Below are 16,227 nucleotides of genomic sequence, written 5' to 3' on the forward strand. Positions count from 1 at the left end.
CCGAACTTAAGATACTTGAAAAACAAGATAAATAACAACTTTCTTCCTAACTGTCCATTTCTATTACTTTTTCAGCTTATGACATACTTTATTAAATTCCACAAACTGGTAATGAGGAGTTTTGTAATGACTTCTCATGTAGGGCATTGAGTTACCATGGGCACACACTGTCACGTGTAATAGTATGTTCATACACTGAGGTCGGCAGGAATGAAGTAACAAAGCAGTCAAAATACATAAGATTTAAATCTGAGGCATTAAGCAATCAGTTTTATCAAGTCTCCGTTTAGTAAAGCTCTGGAATTGCAACCGCTCCAAGGAGGTAAGTGAGGAGGACGTGCAGCAGTATCAGCACGGCAACAGCACCAGTGCTACTGACACAGAAAAAGAACGCTCCCCTGGGGAGCTTCCTTCCAATCACTTCACACACTCCTACTCCACGTAGTGTACACAAAATGCAACAAAGCAGCAGCCGATCAGTGCCACCGCAGATGCTGAAATCACAGTGACGGTGCTGCCGGCAACACTGACCAAGAGCCCCAGGCATACACCGAGGATGATCTGGGCCAGCTGGACCATGGAGGTGAGAGCAGCACAGTCAATGCCCTTCCCTCGCCCGTGCTGTCCAGCTTGCTCCCCGTCCTGCAGCTTCAGGCTCTGCAAACAAGCACAAAACAAAACCCAGTGAAATGGGGCGGTGCTGACAACTCGCAGCTCTCAGCCAATGCACTGTCACAACCCTGAGGTGGAGCAAGACAAGCCAATAGTTCTCTGCTTCCCTTCTGTTCTTTCTGCTTGTCCCACAGAGTTTACAGAATTCAGAGATATTACAAGTGAAAATGAGTTTTCCAAGCTCTCCCCAAATTGTCCCATTTCTCCCATCTGCAATTTTTCCCTCTATCCCTTCTCTCAAGCAATTAAAATTAGCCATTTCCTTCAAGCTCAGGTCTATTTGAGCTCTGGAAAACTGACATTTCACAGTAGAGGACAGCCCATTAAGTATAATTTAGCTCCAGCTCTCATAGTTGAAGGAGAGCCTCAAAGGGGTGCTAAGATGGGCCATACCATGTCCCACACATATATAGCACATAATTCATTATAATGGAGCACTGTGCTCTCAAGTTACAGCTCAAAGCACATAAAGGATTTCAGTACTAAAATCCAAATGTAATCTTATGAGTGTGTGTGGGGGATATTAATTTGAAAATTAATATCCAGACTAGGATACTTCTGCACTATCAAAGACCATTATTAACTACTGATTATCTATATATCTGCTATGACAAACATAGCAGACCAAAAAGCTTAATTTATTATGTCTTCTGGTATCCAAATACTCTTGACCATTAAGATGCTTTTTTGCTTTTCACAACACCTATTACATTGCCTTTTAGCTGTTACCACACAAAGCTCAAAAATACTGAACACAGCCTCTTCCAAATCTAGTAGACAAAATTGAATTTGGGTCCTACGGAATAGCAGCATGGAATAGGATCTGAAATGTCATCATTTAACAACCCAGCACATTACTTTGGTAGAATGCATAGTGACAGAAAATGTCTGCTCTTTGTTTTGGAATGATACAGTCCTTTCACCTGAAATATTTCCAGTTTCAGACACTTTTTTTCGTCAATTATTCCTATTTTTCTGGGCTGTGCCCAGCGCTCCCAGGTGCCAATGGTTCCAAATACAGTGTATGTGTGTGTAAATGAATGCAGTCTTGCACTTAACGTTGCCTCTTTATTTTTTCTATCATCTTGTACATTACACATAATTTGAGCTAAACGTAATTCTGTTAATATCAGGTCTAACACAGAATTATATATCATTTAACATATGGCATAGCAAATATCATACACCAGATAAGGACCAATTGGTTGTCTTACAAGAAACATTTGAATATATTAGCCTATTAAATATGAAGTCCATCCAGACTTCAGCATGTTTTATTTCACTTCTGTCTTGGAACAGCTCTGAATCAGAATTTTGCCTTTATTCCCTCTCTCTGAGTTGGCTGCCCGAGGTTAGGATTGTGATCCCACCCTAAACTGCATTTCATTGTCTGTCCTTTGTCATATCCTTCTAAAACTCTTCATCATATCATTCTCTGTTGGAAGGAGCAGAGAAATTAACTGAAAACTTAGGAATCAGATCTATGCAATATCTAATCACTTTGAGACATCTTCCTAGGATTTAATAGAATAATTAAGAGTTTTCTTGTATTCATCATTCAGATGGTGATGCTTAGAAGTTGTGCAGAACAGCAGGACATGTTCTCAAGGACTTGATCTAGCCCTGTGCTGATCTCAGCTGTTCCTATGTTGTTTTTCAACAGTTCAACATTTTCTTTATTCATTTCTTTGAATGTCCCCAGACAGAATGAGAACTTTACCTAAGTTGTCCCAACTCTCCTTAATCCTTCTTGTTTCCAGCTTTCTCGCTATAACGTAAGAGACTTGAAAGAACTTTTCCATTAAAGAGCTCAAAACGTTACAAGAAGTGAAGATCCTGCTGTGCCCAGAAACATGATATAAGGAATGCAAGCTTTTCCAGATTTTCCTTGGAAACTGTATTTCATGCTGTGGAGGACCAAAAACCAGTCCCTGACATTTAGAGAGATGATGAGAATGTGGTATATAATTTAATACTGAACTATATGAAACTGTGCTTGAATTTCATATCTTCATTAGCTAACAGCTTTTGTAACACTTTGCAGTTAACTAAAAATGCTTCCAGCCTTTACAGTGTGGTTATTAACCATACGAACTCAGAAGTCACCTCCTCAACTGATACAGCTGGAAGGAGGGATGTAAGAAAGGTAGCACTTGAAGGCAGCACAAGTGGAGCCTTGTCAGCTGCCTGAATTCATACTATGATTGGCTTTGTTTCAGTTCTGATGATACATAATGATTTGTCTCACTGTAGGACTGTTTAGAGATTTTGGAGCTGGGGCTTTACCTCTCTCTGTCAGAAACTTTCCATTCGTAACGTGTGTCATCATAAATAGTTTTAAATTAAAATGAAATGCTGCTCACCAGTTCAATCCTGTTTTCTCCCAGAATAGACTAAACAGACCCAGACACATATAAACTTATCCTTCCTTAGAGATTGAACTCACCTCTTCTTCCCTGTGATACTCTGCAATGAGGTGGAACGGCACTGTATATAGAGTGCTGGACATGATGCCAAAGAGGGAACAGAGAGCCAGAGTGGAATAGACATAGGGAAACAAGCCAATTAATCCAGTACCCAATCCAAAAAGTAGGTATCCGATGAAATAAAGTCCCTTTAGTCCTAGGTGTGGCAGGAGGATTTTCTGTATGTCTGTGAAAAGAAAGTGAAAATACTGATAAAACAAAACAGGTCGTATTTAATCAGGGAGTTCCTTTAAGGGGTTTTATTTTGTAAAATGCAACGAAGGAGATAATCTTACTCATTCTGGAAGTTGCCTTAAATTACTGTAGGTATAAACTTGCCAAAGAATACTTGCTCACTCTGGGGATAGTCTTATTCTGACACAGCCAACTCCAGAGAAGTGGTTAACAACCATTCTGGAATAACAGCGCTCATTGACAACCTCAGACATTTCCGCTGTTTGACAGTAATGTGCACATTTGGCATCAAACTCTGTCTGACCTGAGAAAGACGCTACAGAAATGCCTGCAGTTAGGCTCCAAAGGCAAAAAGATTTCCCTGAAGCCTCTTTTAAATGCTCAGTTCAGCCCCCTAAATGCTACTCAATTGAGTTTTCGGATCGCAAGTTTAATCGTTCGTAAGAGCTGCAGTGAAATCTATCTGGGGAACTGTGCTAGTGTGTTTACACATAATTTTGAAGACCAAGGTTCATGCTTCTGGCAAGAACTTCTACTGCATTCTGAAAGACTTATTTTATGAGGAATGCAGATGGGGAGAGGCCACCAGAAGGGCCTTCAAGAACCTACAGCTACAGCACTACTAGGTGCCAGAGCATCTCAGAATAATGCCCACAGCATCCATTTTAGTCTGGCATTTAACTTCCAAGTGACTTTCAGTATTCAGGGTCTGAACATGCAGAACAATGCCTTATTCCCAAAGTGACCACTCATCACAAGATCGTGAACCATGTTAAGATATGAGTTTCTAACAATGCTTCTCAAATTTTTAATGTGGGGAAAAAAACAGTTAATTTGGCATCACATTATTTTTTTAAACAATGGCAAATAACAAACAGTTTAAACATTATTTCAAAACACAGTGTTGGAGTGCATTGCTGGGTACTTACAAGAATAGGCTGATGAAGAAATTGCATTGATGCACAGCCCCCAGCATCCCATCTCTACTCCTTTTCTGTAGGAAAGGTAAAGCGTGGAGTTACGGGGTGCATAAGGACTACCGTGGTATACAACCTGAAAGAGACCACAAAGATCACAGAAGGCAAGGATGACTGCATGTGTATAGTACCTCCTTCTTAAGGGAACAGGGTGGTCAGTGCGGGGCCTCATCCCTGGTAGGTGAGATAATTAGCACCCAAGAAATCAATTAATCAATGCCTTAACCATCCCTTCACAGCTCTCCAGGTTTCACATTGATTTCTCCCAGATTGTCACATCCCAGGCTTCTCATTTCTTATTCTTTGCATTTTCCTGAACTGTCTGCTCTAGACTAGTCCATCTGCTCTTTTTCCTTTGGCTGTCTCATTTCCCACTCTTCTTTCTCCAATTCTGCCTCCTTGCCTGTCCTGGGTTCAGCTGTAACAGTTATTTTTCTCCTTCTTAGAAGGTGCGGTGCTGTGTTTCAGCTTTAGTCTAGGAACAATGCTGATAACATACCAATGTTTTAGTTGTAGCTAAGTACCACGACACTGCCTTAGCCTTTCCCTAATTTATCTATAATTAGGTTTTTTTTGTTTTCTCTTTTAGGCTTACCCTAACACACTAGTTTTTCTACCCAGTAATTGTCTTATTCAGTTCCTTATCTCGGCAAGCAAAACTTTTTCTTTCAGTGGTTCATATGCACTGCAGGAAAACACGAAACAAAACAAAAACCAACAAGCTTTCCTCTTGCCTACAGAGACAAAAAAAAAGGCAATAAAATGGGAATACTGTGTGGAAAGCACAGTTAAAAAAAGGAAGCGCAATGAGAAGATTTGTGCCAGGAACATATTTGTACACTGGAAGAAAGGAGGCAGACAGGGTCATACAGGCAAGAATCACTGACAGGGACATACAGTCCTGCTGCCTGGGAATGCTGCAGGAAAGGGAGCATTGGGTATCAGGAAGGCAAATAATTGCTGGCAGAGGGGCCTCAGGGGAAGATTTAAGGATATGTGCCAGGGGCAGCCAAATTGAAGGAGGCGAGAGGTTTGAGGTACAAAGCAGCTTACTGTGTGCGAAGAGCTGCTACCAGAGCCTGAGGTGAGGGAGGCTGCAGTGCGCGTGAACAGCGCTGTGCCCACAGTGCCCAGGACAAGGCTGGCTACACGCAAGCAACATCAGCAGTACTTTGGTTAGGAAACCTGCCCGTCTGGGAGCAGCTCCAAAGCCAAAGCAGAGAATGGATGTGTTTGGAACAGCTCATTTGGAACAGTTAAATAAACACAAATAGCTTTACAAACGCTAGAAGGTCCTCCTCAAAGATCCAACAGACTGGTTCAGAATGCGGGGTCTGAGATCAATTAGCTGTTTCACAAAACTCTTGTTAAGCCATCCAGATACTGGATCTGCCACCACTGCCACTTCCTCAGCTTTATAACAGTGTCTCATTTCCTTTTGGTGGAGTAGAAGATACTAAGATGCATGAGAAATGAGAGGATTTTGCATGTTTACCTGTCCCATGAAATCCGTGAAGAAGAGCATGTTGGACAGGAAAGCCATCCATCCAAAGAGATGGCTCACACACAGACAGCGATAGTGGGGTGGCATGTTTAAAAGTGTCTTCGAGAGTGATTTAAGGGTCATCCGCCTTTGATTCTAAAAGCAAATATTTAACAATAATACTGTATTATTGCTCTGAAGGCTAATAAAATAGCTGACAGCAAATGAAGAAGGCCTTGCCATCTTTTCATTGCTAAACTTCCAAAGTTTTTTATTCTCTGCTAGGAAGAGTTGCTTGGATACTGAAAGTCCTTCAATATAAATTTGATTTGTAGAGCCCTTGCCTAGTAAATTCATCTGAACAATTTGCAAAGACTCTGAGAGAGCTGGAGCGTATCAGCAAGGATGTAACATTTCTTGCTGTAGGATACTCAGTGGGATTATTATTTATCTGTAGAACCAAGTGAAAAATTTCTGCCAAAACAAACCCAAAGCAAAACAAAACCAGCCAAACAAAATGAAGCCAGAAATGCAAATATGGAGACCATCAACTTTACATTGAATGTAAAGTTGCCACATTAAAAATGAAACTCAAAATACTTCCTGAGAATTAAAAAGTATGTGTCATGGAATACGGTATTTCTGAGACTTTGTTCCCATTCTGCTGCCCAGAAAACTTCACCTATTCTGGCACATCATGAGATTTCCACTATGTCCTGTCCTCCCCTCCATGAAGCAGAGAGAGACTGTGATACACCACAGGAGATGCAGCACTGCTCAAAATCCTAGTTCCCAGAGAACATGAGGTCCAGCACTTGGATACCTCCTCATCCCACAGAAGAAATAAGTAATTTCAAAATCATAACGTTATCAGTGCTCGTTAACAAATCTCACTGATGGGGAAAAACAAAGTATCTCATCACTTTTAATGTCCCTATTTATCTCCCTCCTCTTTGTCTGCATCCTGTGCCCAAAGTCCTCTCTCAGTTTCTTTTCCAGTCATATTCATCAGATAACTTGTATCACTTCATTTTTTTTAATACTGAAGGTGTGCTTGATGTCAGGCATTTGTGACATATAATTCTTAGTGCTCTAAAGCTCCTGCATGGCTCCTCTTTGCTTTTAAAGAAAAAAAATGATATTATCTGTGCATGATGGAACACTTCCAATTTCCTTTAGTGATGTTTGGACGCAAAAGTGTAGGGAGAGATGGTAAGGGAAATGTGAAAGTATTGTAAAAGTTATGTTCATTACTGGAAAGATGAATTTTGTCTTCAATTTGCTGTAAGATAATGGCATTTTTTTCATTCCTTCCATCAATGTTCTACTTACTTTTCACAATTCTGCTCTCCTTTGAACTAGGTTATGCTGTGAGCTACTCTATGAATAATCAGCACATACAAAGTTGGAAAATACGTTGCTCCAGCGGGAGGTTTTTAATTCTCACAGAAAGTTGCTGACTTTCACCTTGAACAGCATATTGTCCAAGTTCCTTGGAATTTCTCTTGGCATCACTGTCTGTTTTAAACCAAGTAAGCTTTCTATAGTTCTACATTTGTAAAAAAACAACCAAAAGAAAAAAATTCCATGTTGACTCGTTAGTGTTATTTCAAAGATAATTACTATCATTTGACTTGGCTTATTTAATTCATTCAGCTTTTCCACACAGTTCTTTATAACAGCCTTTCCAATCAAAGTGTTGTGGTAAGGATGGGGAACTAGAAAAGGATACTGCTGTAATTACAAACAATAATTTGACAGCTAGGTGGAATGCTTGCTTTCTGTTTAGGTGTTTTAGAGTAGAAACGGAAACTGAAAAGTTTAATGCACATATTCAGTACACACCAACCCAAAAAGCCCACACTAATTTAAATGGCATGCTGAAGTTTGGCTCCATTTAAGTACCTTATCCTGCAAAAGCTCACAATACCAACTCATTTTCTCTATAAAATCACTACAGCTCAAGGCCTAAGATGGTTTCTAAGGGATACAGAGGAATCAATGTAACTTGGCTTTTATGGCAGTAGATCCTGAGTAATTTGGTACCATACCAAAAAACAAAAGTCTAATCACTTTGGATGTCTGTTCATACTGTAACAGGTCAAATCTCACTAATAATCATGCTAATTACAGTTAATAGCTCCATTAGCATGTAAGAGCACAGCCCTTAATTTAGACAATATAGGGCCATGATGCCTGCAGCAAAAAAAAGAGACATAGAAAAACAGGAAGCCAAACCATTTCTTCAAGGAAGCAATTATAGTAATGAATTAACTCACAAAACATGTGCCACAGGAGACAGATCATTAAGCCAGTGAACGTCTAGAATATGAATATGCCCAGGCACATCAAAGGAACATGAGATATCAAAGCACTTCGAGCCTCTCTCAGTCTGCCCAGCTAAGAATACAGAGACGAGTGCAGTGGCACAAGCTTGCCACAGTGGACACCTTACCTTGGGTGTCAGATGTTCCTGATTAGTTCTTTCCAAGGTAGAGGCTCCTCCCTTCCAGTATATCTGCTCTCTCTTCATCATTTACCTTCCCTTCTCTAGAGCCCACATGGGCCAAGCAGTCAATGACACTCAGTTTCTCTGACAATTTGGAGGGTGCTCAGAGAGAGCAGTGCTGGTGGAGGATGCTCAAGGTGGCCTATGGTGGGGAAATAGGGACAGCATCGCAGTGTGCTAGCCATGTTCTCCCCACAAACTGTTGCTTTGCTGTCTGCCCTCTCTGTGTTTGTGTGTCATTCTCACCAGGCAGTGTTCATGTCTTATTCTACCTTTGTGTCGTATCTGGTGAAGTATTTTCCTTTGGGTTAGGAAAACCAAGTGTTCTTATAATACAAATGATAAATAGTAACAGGTAATAAATCCCTTTTATTTGAGGCTAAAACTCAAGTTTAGGTTTCTGACTTATAACCATCTGCACATTCTCAGTATTTTTTACCCAATTTATCAAGACCTGTCAGGGATAGATATACGTGAGGTCAAGCGATCAGAAGTAAAATTAAAACAACAAGCAACTGTTTCATCACTTATAGAAGCCAGTGAGGATTCCTAGCACTAAAAGTCATCAACAAAACAGTAAAAACTATCGTCTGTTCCCAAGACCATTCTCGAAGTGTTCTTTCCAGGTATTTTTGGGGTAGATTCACCTTTTCCTAGCTGCCTTAGATTGAAGCAATCTCTCATAAAAACGCAGCAGAATCAAGTAACAGTGATGATCTGAAAGCACTCACTATTCTCTTCCACCCAAAAGTTCTGCCAAAGACACACCTACAGCACAACTTTACAGTAAAACTAAACCTCTCGAAGTGAGGTAGCATTGCTGTAGAAGTGGCAATTTTAAACACAATACTGACAAATTACTGTCAATAAATCCTCAATGAAGCGTTAGGCAGCAGCAAATCCATTTGCTAGACCAGGGAACAAACACTTCACATGTACTACGTGTGAAAGCGTGTGGACTTCAGTGGCAGTTACAGATTTATACCAAAGATTAATGGTCTTTAGTCTTTGTCCACAATTTGACATTAATTCTGTCAGATCTAAAGGACAAAGATTCTTTTCACAAAATTCATGAGTGACACTGAAACAAAGCAGAAACCTGAACCTGGTTCTCCCTTAGCCCAACCAATTGTTCAAAGCATCAGGACTAGCCTGTCTTGTACCTCTTGCTGGAAATACTTCATATATATATAATATATATATATGTATATAAAATATATAAAGAGAAAAGAAAGCAGGCTTTATTCTGATCCGGTATCCTGATGGAGGATGATTTTTATGTGTGTGTGAAAAAATAGTCAGTGTATTGATTTAAATTAGATATAATGATATGGATTACAAAATCACCTCTGCACTTACCTCCGTATGTGATACCACAGCACATTTCCCTGGTTCAGCTTCAGCCTTTATTTCAGTACATGTTGATTTTAAGTAACCATTCTTGATTTCTCCCTCTATGGAGTTATATTTATAGGACTCAGTCACTTCCAGCAAGAACTTTGATTCTTCATTTTCATATCTGAGCGGAACTTCTGGAATACTGCGCAGATGTACAGCAAGGCAGATTAGGAAAACCAAGGCTGCGAAGAAGAAAATGACCTGGAACTCCGATGTCAAGGAATATCCTAGCATAATTTGACCCCAGTCCACAGCACCTGTCAGGTAACCCAGGGCTCCTCCCAAACCTGTGCGGGTGGGAAAAAAGGAGAAAAAAGGTCCACTGGTGTTCATAAAATAAACAAATAGTACACAATACCCTCAATATGTGACCCCCACTAGAAATGGCTTCAGATATTAATCACAAGAAATAGGAATACTGAGCTAATCACATACATGATGTAATTACCACACATCTCTTGAGAAATCTCCTTAGCTCTGGAGCACAGAACTCTCCAAAAAATGCCCTAAGATACAGCAACATGGACTTCAATCTCTTTTCTTGACTCTTCAAAGTTTTATTTTCTTTGAAACAGTGAGTTCATAAAATTCTACTGAAATTTGTGTTAAAAAAGTCCATGAAAAACCCAAACATTTTAAAATTATATCAAAGCTATCTATAGTTTAGACTTTGTAAAATGTCTTTTATAGAGGTGAATCTAAACAGAATTACTCTTTCCATGTGACTGTTTCTTAAAGGAAATGAAACCAAAAGCATTGTTTTTTAGTTATCAAAATCCAAGTACCTCACCATGCAGAAAACAAAAAGAATAAAATACAAATGTGTAATTCCATTTACTGATTTTCTCAGAAAAGTTAGAATAAAAGGTAAAATGAGAATGCTGCCTTGTGTCTTAACAAAACCAGCACTCAGTCTGATTGTTTTCACGATTTCTTCTCTTTGTTCTTAGTGCTCACACAGTTTCAGAAGCACAAGGAAGTGCACACTGTTCCATACAGAATGGAGCTCTGGAAGGGAAACAGCTCTGTAGAGTTGTGACACCCTGTTAACCAGGTGGCTTTTGCAGGTCATGGAAGTTAAGCAGGGTAGAAGCATTTGAAGGACTTACTTGGAAGTATTTCTGTTCTGCTTAGGAGAACTGAAAACAACATATGGCAGAACCATTCTGTCTAACAAAAAGCAACAGGACCTACATTTGCTTCACCTACAAAACCTGGGATTTTGATTTCATTCTGGGCTTTCTGTACTTTTCTCCCTCTTGGATGTGATTACGGCCCTTCATTGTGTCCTACTGCATTTTACAGGGGACTGTGTCTTTGCCTGTTTTCATGAAGAACAATTAAGCTGTGAACAACTTTTTGAAGGAAACCTGTGCTACGTGCCTGCACAGAGTGAATGTTTGACGTTTGAGGCTGTCTTTGCGTGCTGTTTTGACAAAAAGTAATTGTGACATTGGAATGCAGTCTGAGAGTTGTGTGTTGGATATGTGTGCTCTTCCTTCCATGTCTCAGTGGTCATAAGTTTCACAACTGCAAAGCTACAGAGTTTCATGTTCAAACTTTAAACTGAAGACAAATTGGAGAGCAGTATCTTGGAAATACGTAGTACAAAAAGAAGAAACTAAATCAGGGAAACAAAATAATAGCTAAAATGAAAGCTAGAAAAGAAATAGGAAGATTGCTGTCTGTGTCTAGTAGGGGTAGAACAAGGAATGATAAACGTAAATTGTAGGGAATGGTTATTAAGATTAGATTTTAGAGATAACTCTCTAACAACAGGCCAGTGAAGTGCTGGAACTGACTGCCTTGGGAGGGCTGCAGAACCCTCCTTGAGGGAAGATTTCGAGAACAGGCCAGGTAATTACCCATAGGGTAGAGGGCACAGGGTGCTGGACCAAATAATGCAATCTGTTCCAGTCTTTTCTGACGTTATTTGTCCCATATCCCTTTTCACAGCTCAGTATACAAATGAAACAGCTAGATCTGTGGCTGCAAATGTGGAAATCAAGCCTTTTTCATACCATCCAAGTAAAAATTGCAACCAGAGTTCTGCTGAAGGCAAGAGTGTACATAGAGACTGACTCCCCTCTCTGTCCAAACAGGTGATTGTTAAAAATCTCATCTGTCAGTTTCCAGTGGATAATACTTATTTGATTCCATGTGGATTTAAGGTTCTCTTATAATCTATGTTCCTGGACACAGCTATTTTAAATGTCCAGTGTTGGTGTTTTGTCAATAGCTACTATACCGCCCTCCTCAACTAGAGTAACTGCCACTGAATCTACATGCCTCTGCTCTTGGTTTGGCTCAATAGCCACAAAAATCTTCATCAACACAGATTGCATGACTTCTCATCCGGTCTGCTTTTTGTCTACTCCTTTTACAGTGACTGCTCTTAAGACATGGCTGCAAGTGCCTCCTGGTTCACATTACAGGCACACAGACTTATGTGTCTTCCCTGTGCATCTTCTCAACACAGACATAGTGCAGGTGGTTTCCTTCTGTAATCTAGCAGTATTTCAAACATGTATAAAGTCACATGAAGCTCTCACTTCATATGCAAACCCCTGCACTGAACCAGTTAGATGTATTTTCTGGAAGTTGTGAAGTTCTGAATTTTACACAGAATTCCTATTTCTATACAGGAAGGCACATACTGGAGAAAGGAAATCAACTATTCTGGTTTGGCAGCTCTTGCTCTATGTCACATTCCAAGTCAAAAATGTTATTGTTAAGCACTATGGCAGGGAAACAAGTTACATCTCTTAATTTTCACTTCACCAAAAACTTGACAAAACTCAGAATAAGATGAATAAACACTACTTCACTTTTTAGAATAATTAATTGTTCTTACTTAAATCATGGTTATGTTGCTGTAGAAGTTTATGCCTGCAGCCTTCTGCAGAGGAGTTCTTGTAGCAGCAATCACAAGTTGCTGTTCTCTGTGGTAGTGAAAACTCAGCAACAAAAGACTCGTGACTGAAGCGCGGGATCAGATGATCCGTTCATTCAAGATTAGAAACACAGGGAGGATAAAATCCATGCAACTAACTTCCCCTCCTTTGAGAGGAAGGGAGGAAAAGAAGGGATCTGAGTACCTGTGAGGAGGGCGTGGTAATGCAGACCTTTCTCTTTATCCTCATGACAGCAGACATCAAATAAATATGCTTTGATGGGGCCATCAATAAAATCAGCTGCAAAATCAAAAAGCACTACTCCCAGCATGGTAATGATTATTGCCCACGTCTGCTGCCTTTGTCTCTCAGCGATGAAAGCTACGAAAAGAAAAACACCCTCATTCTCACATCAACAGTGTCATGTTCTGCAAAAACACATTTTATCTTTCCTGGTACCTCCAAATCTAAACTGTGCAGTGATACCAGAATCCCATCAGAGAAGCGGGATAACTGAGTCTGTAGTGCTGAGCTGTGCAAGGTTGACTTACTTCCTTCAGTCAGCACAAGCTCAGGGTACCCCAAGCTCCACAATCAAGAGCATCACTAGCCTTAGCCTACTCCTTTGCATCTCCATGGCGTGCTCTGATAGCCTAGCACACATGCATTTTGCAGTCCTTTTTTGCTTTATTCTATTTGTCCCACCCCTCCACTGTTGTAGATAACCAAGAGTTGGCTGTAACTCTTTGGGCAGATGAATACAAGTATATTCAACACCAGTGATTATCAGGAAGAGAGAATAAATCAATACATAAAAACACACACTTCCCCCCTCTGCCAAGTCATAATGACAGCAACAGCTTTCCATCAAGACTTTGAGAACTACATCGCAAGCTGAAATACAACAGCATGTAGGGATGTCACTCCTGTTCAATTTTGCATATTCCAGGTGCAACATGGTTTCCAAAGAATTGTGGATTTCTGTAATTCACCAGCAAAACATAGTCCTGAGTCAAGCCAGTGCTCCAAGAATTAAAGATATGTATTTTAAATGGTCATCCATCTCAAAGAGGGATTAAAAGATACTCAGTTTGGATGTGTACTTCATCACACAGACAATATTGATTGCTTAACTTAACAAGGTAGATTTAAGCTCATAAAAACTTCTCTGGGCCTAAGCAGTGCTTTACTTACAAGAGCTGATCAGGCCACCACACCGACATGCAGCATACTGTGATCACATGCACAAACTACAGAACACTATGTACAGGGTACGTAACATGCAGCGTTGGGAGTCAACATACACAAAGATTTTAGTGTTCCGCAGCTCCTTCAGTGCAGCTGAGCAACACAGTTCCCAATTTTAACAGGGGAGAAAAGGAACCCCTCTTTTCTTTCTGATTCAAAAGGCTAGGACGAGTTTTGACTGTCAGCACAGTGTATGCCCCTCACTCACCTGAGATCATCATGTCCCCATTGAGGTACAAAGCCATGCCTAACAGCATAGTGATGCCCAGACCCAGAATGTAAGGTCTCCTCCTGCCCCAGCTACAGGTGCAGTGATCACTGGCTGAACCTACCACAGGCTGCAGCATGAAGCCCAGGATAGGGCTGATGAGCCACACCAGGCTGTAGAGGTTCTTGGGCAGCCCTACACTGAGCAGCACCGGCGTGACGAAGGCGGCCTCCACGGCATAGCAGAACTCGCGCCCGAACATCACCATGCTGTGCATGACCAGCCTTCCCACCGCTCGCTTCCTTGGCACCGCGGCTCCAGCCTTCCTCACTGACTGCAGCAGCGCCTCCTCCTCTTTGGTGCTGTCCATGTCAGCCTTGGCCACCTCGGGACGCGGTAGGAACTCTCTGTTGTGAAGGTTACCGCTCTGGCTACGTGCGGCGCGCCGGCGAGTCGGTGCTGCCCGCTCTGGCTGACATGGAGCCCGGGATCATATGCCGGGTGGGATCGGCCTGTGCTGGGGGAGGGACTCACATACTTTCATGGCTCTGCAATCACAAGTTATGCAAGGAAGGGGGTGGGGAAGCCTATGTTAACTTGAGCAGAACTGAGCTCTTGGGCGCCTGCAAAGCTCCCAGCTATCCACAACTAAGGAATTACTGTTTAAGCATGAAACACACATATAATGGGAACATACATCACGTGGGAAAGGCACAGGATTAGCCTGCCACAAAGCTACTCCTCGCTGCTGTAAGACAGCGGTGATGCCAAGAATACAGAGCCTCCATCTCTCTCTAACACCAACATGAACACCAACCAGAATGCCAACTTCCTGTTGATTGAAAAGGGGGGCAAAAGTCTAGAGTATGTATCCAGAAAGGAATTTCAATGGACTTCATGAAGATAAGTGAACCCACCTATTGCCCTGGAGTATTAAGTGGCAGATAAAAAGCATAACAGATGTCTGTCGAACAGCAACTAGTGATTATTTTTGTGTACCTGCTGTGTCCCATCCTCAGTACAACCGATTATTTCCTTCATTTCTGGAGAACAAAAGTATCAGGACCACTTAGCTTATTTTTAAACAGCCTTACCTGCCAAGAGAAGGCCCTAAAGAAAGAAATCTGTAGTGACATACCAGGACCGTACCTTTCAGGTTAGCCACCTGCATGTGGCAGCTGATCCAACCTGTGCTGGAGTTAACATGAGTCTTTTAAACTGACGTCAGTGATTTAGGGCCAAAAGTTATGTGCATTGTTATCAAACATTTGATAATGTTTATATTGTTCCCCAATGTGATCAGACGCAGCTGGGACTAAGCAAACTGTCAACTCTTATTGTAAAGGTGTGTAATAATCAGTAATTTACATCAGCGTAATTATTAGCTGGGAACTTAAGATGCTACTATTGAATTTGTCAGGACCTACTAGACAATTTGTGCTTCCAGGCAGGTATGTGGTAACGTGGTAGAATGTAAAAGGTGATTTTATAGTAACAACACTGAGAATTTTGGCATGGCACATGTAAAATGAGCCAAAGTGCATCCCATCTTTTGAAGTCTCTGTCAGCAACAGAGAACAATCAATCTTCAGTGAGGTAAACACCCTGACAAAGTTAGCAAGAACCCCATCACCTCATATATTAATTCCTGACATGTCAGACTAAAGAAAACTATATTAAGGCCATATAACTAATTCTTTTTAAAAGCATGTTTTCTTTTGCCTAGAAGGAGACTGTTTCAAATGATGGTTTAATTTTGAAGGAAATGAAAACCTCTGTGGAATAACCCCTGTTTACAACCTGTGCAGCCAAGTTGCCTACCATTTCATCAAAAAAGAGAGAAAGGATTAATACTTGGCTGCTATTTTAAAGTAACAAATTTAATTCTGAAGTGATTTTCTAGGCAAACTGAAATTCCAAACGTAATATAATGAGAAGACTGCATTAAGAAAATGTAGTCAGGCTATTAAATAGAATTACTCTACGATAATAACTCTGCAGCAGCACATAAGAAACCAGCATTATTTCAATGACTGTTTTGGCATGATATGGCAAATGAAGTAATATGATAAGAGGAAGAAAGATCCCTTGTAATCAATGAATAAACAACACAACCACTTGTTTAGGAAGAATATAACTCTATTTTATGAAAACTAGGGCCTTCATGTAATTACAACA

At 40.7% G+C, this 16,227-nt stretch overlaps 1 protein-coding gene across 1 annotated transcript; it reads right to left on the bottom strand.

Moving 5' to 3' along the window:
* Positions 1-432: 432 nt before the first annotated feature.
* SLC45A2 (solute carrier family 45, member 2) lies at positions 433-15,220 on the bottom strand. The gene is made up of 8 exons (XM_010022654.1): positions 15,199-15,220; positions 14,050-14,517; positions 12,798-12,974; positions 9,661-9,986; positions 5,805-5,948; positions 4,262-4,385; positions 3,119-3,324; positions 433-657 (listed from the first exon to the last, which is right to left on the bottom strand). Exons 1-8 carry the CDS (start codon positions 15,218-15,220, stop codon positions 433-435), a joined length of 1,692 nt encoding a protein of 563 aa, XP_010020956.1.
* Between the last annotated feature and the right edge of the window lie 1,007 nt (positions 15,221-16,227).

Source organism: Nestor notabilis, unplaced genomic scaffold (genome assembly GCF_000696875.1).
Source record: "Nestor notabilis isolate BGI_N333 unplaced genomic scaffold, ASM69687v1 scaffold5119, whole genome shotgun sequence".
In the NCBI taxonomy this organism is placed as follows: Eukaryota; Metazoa; Chordata; class Aves; order Psittaciformes; family Psittacidae; genus Nestor; species Nestor notabilis.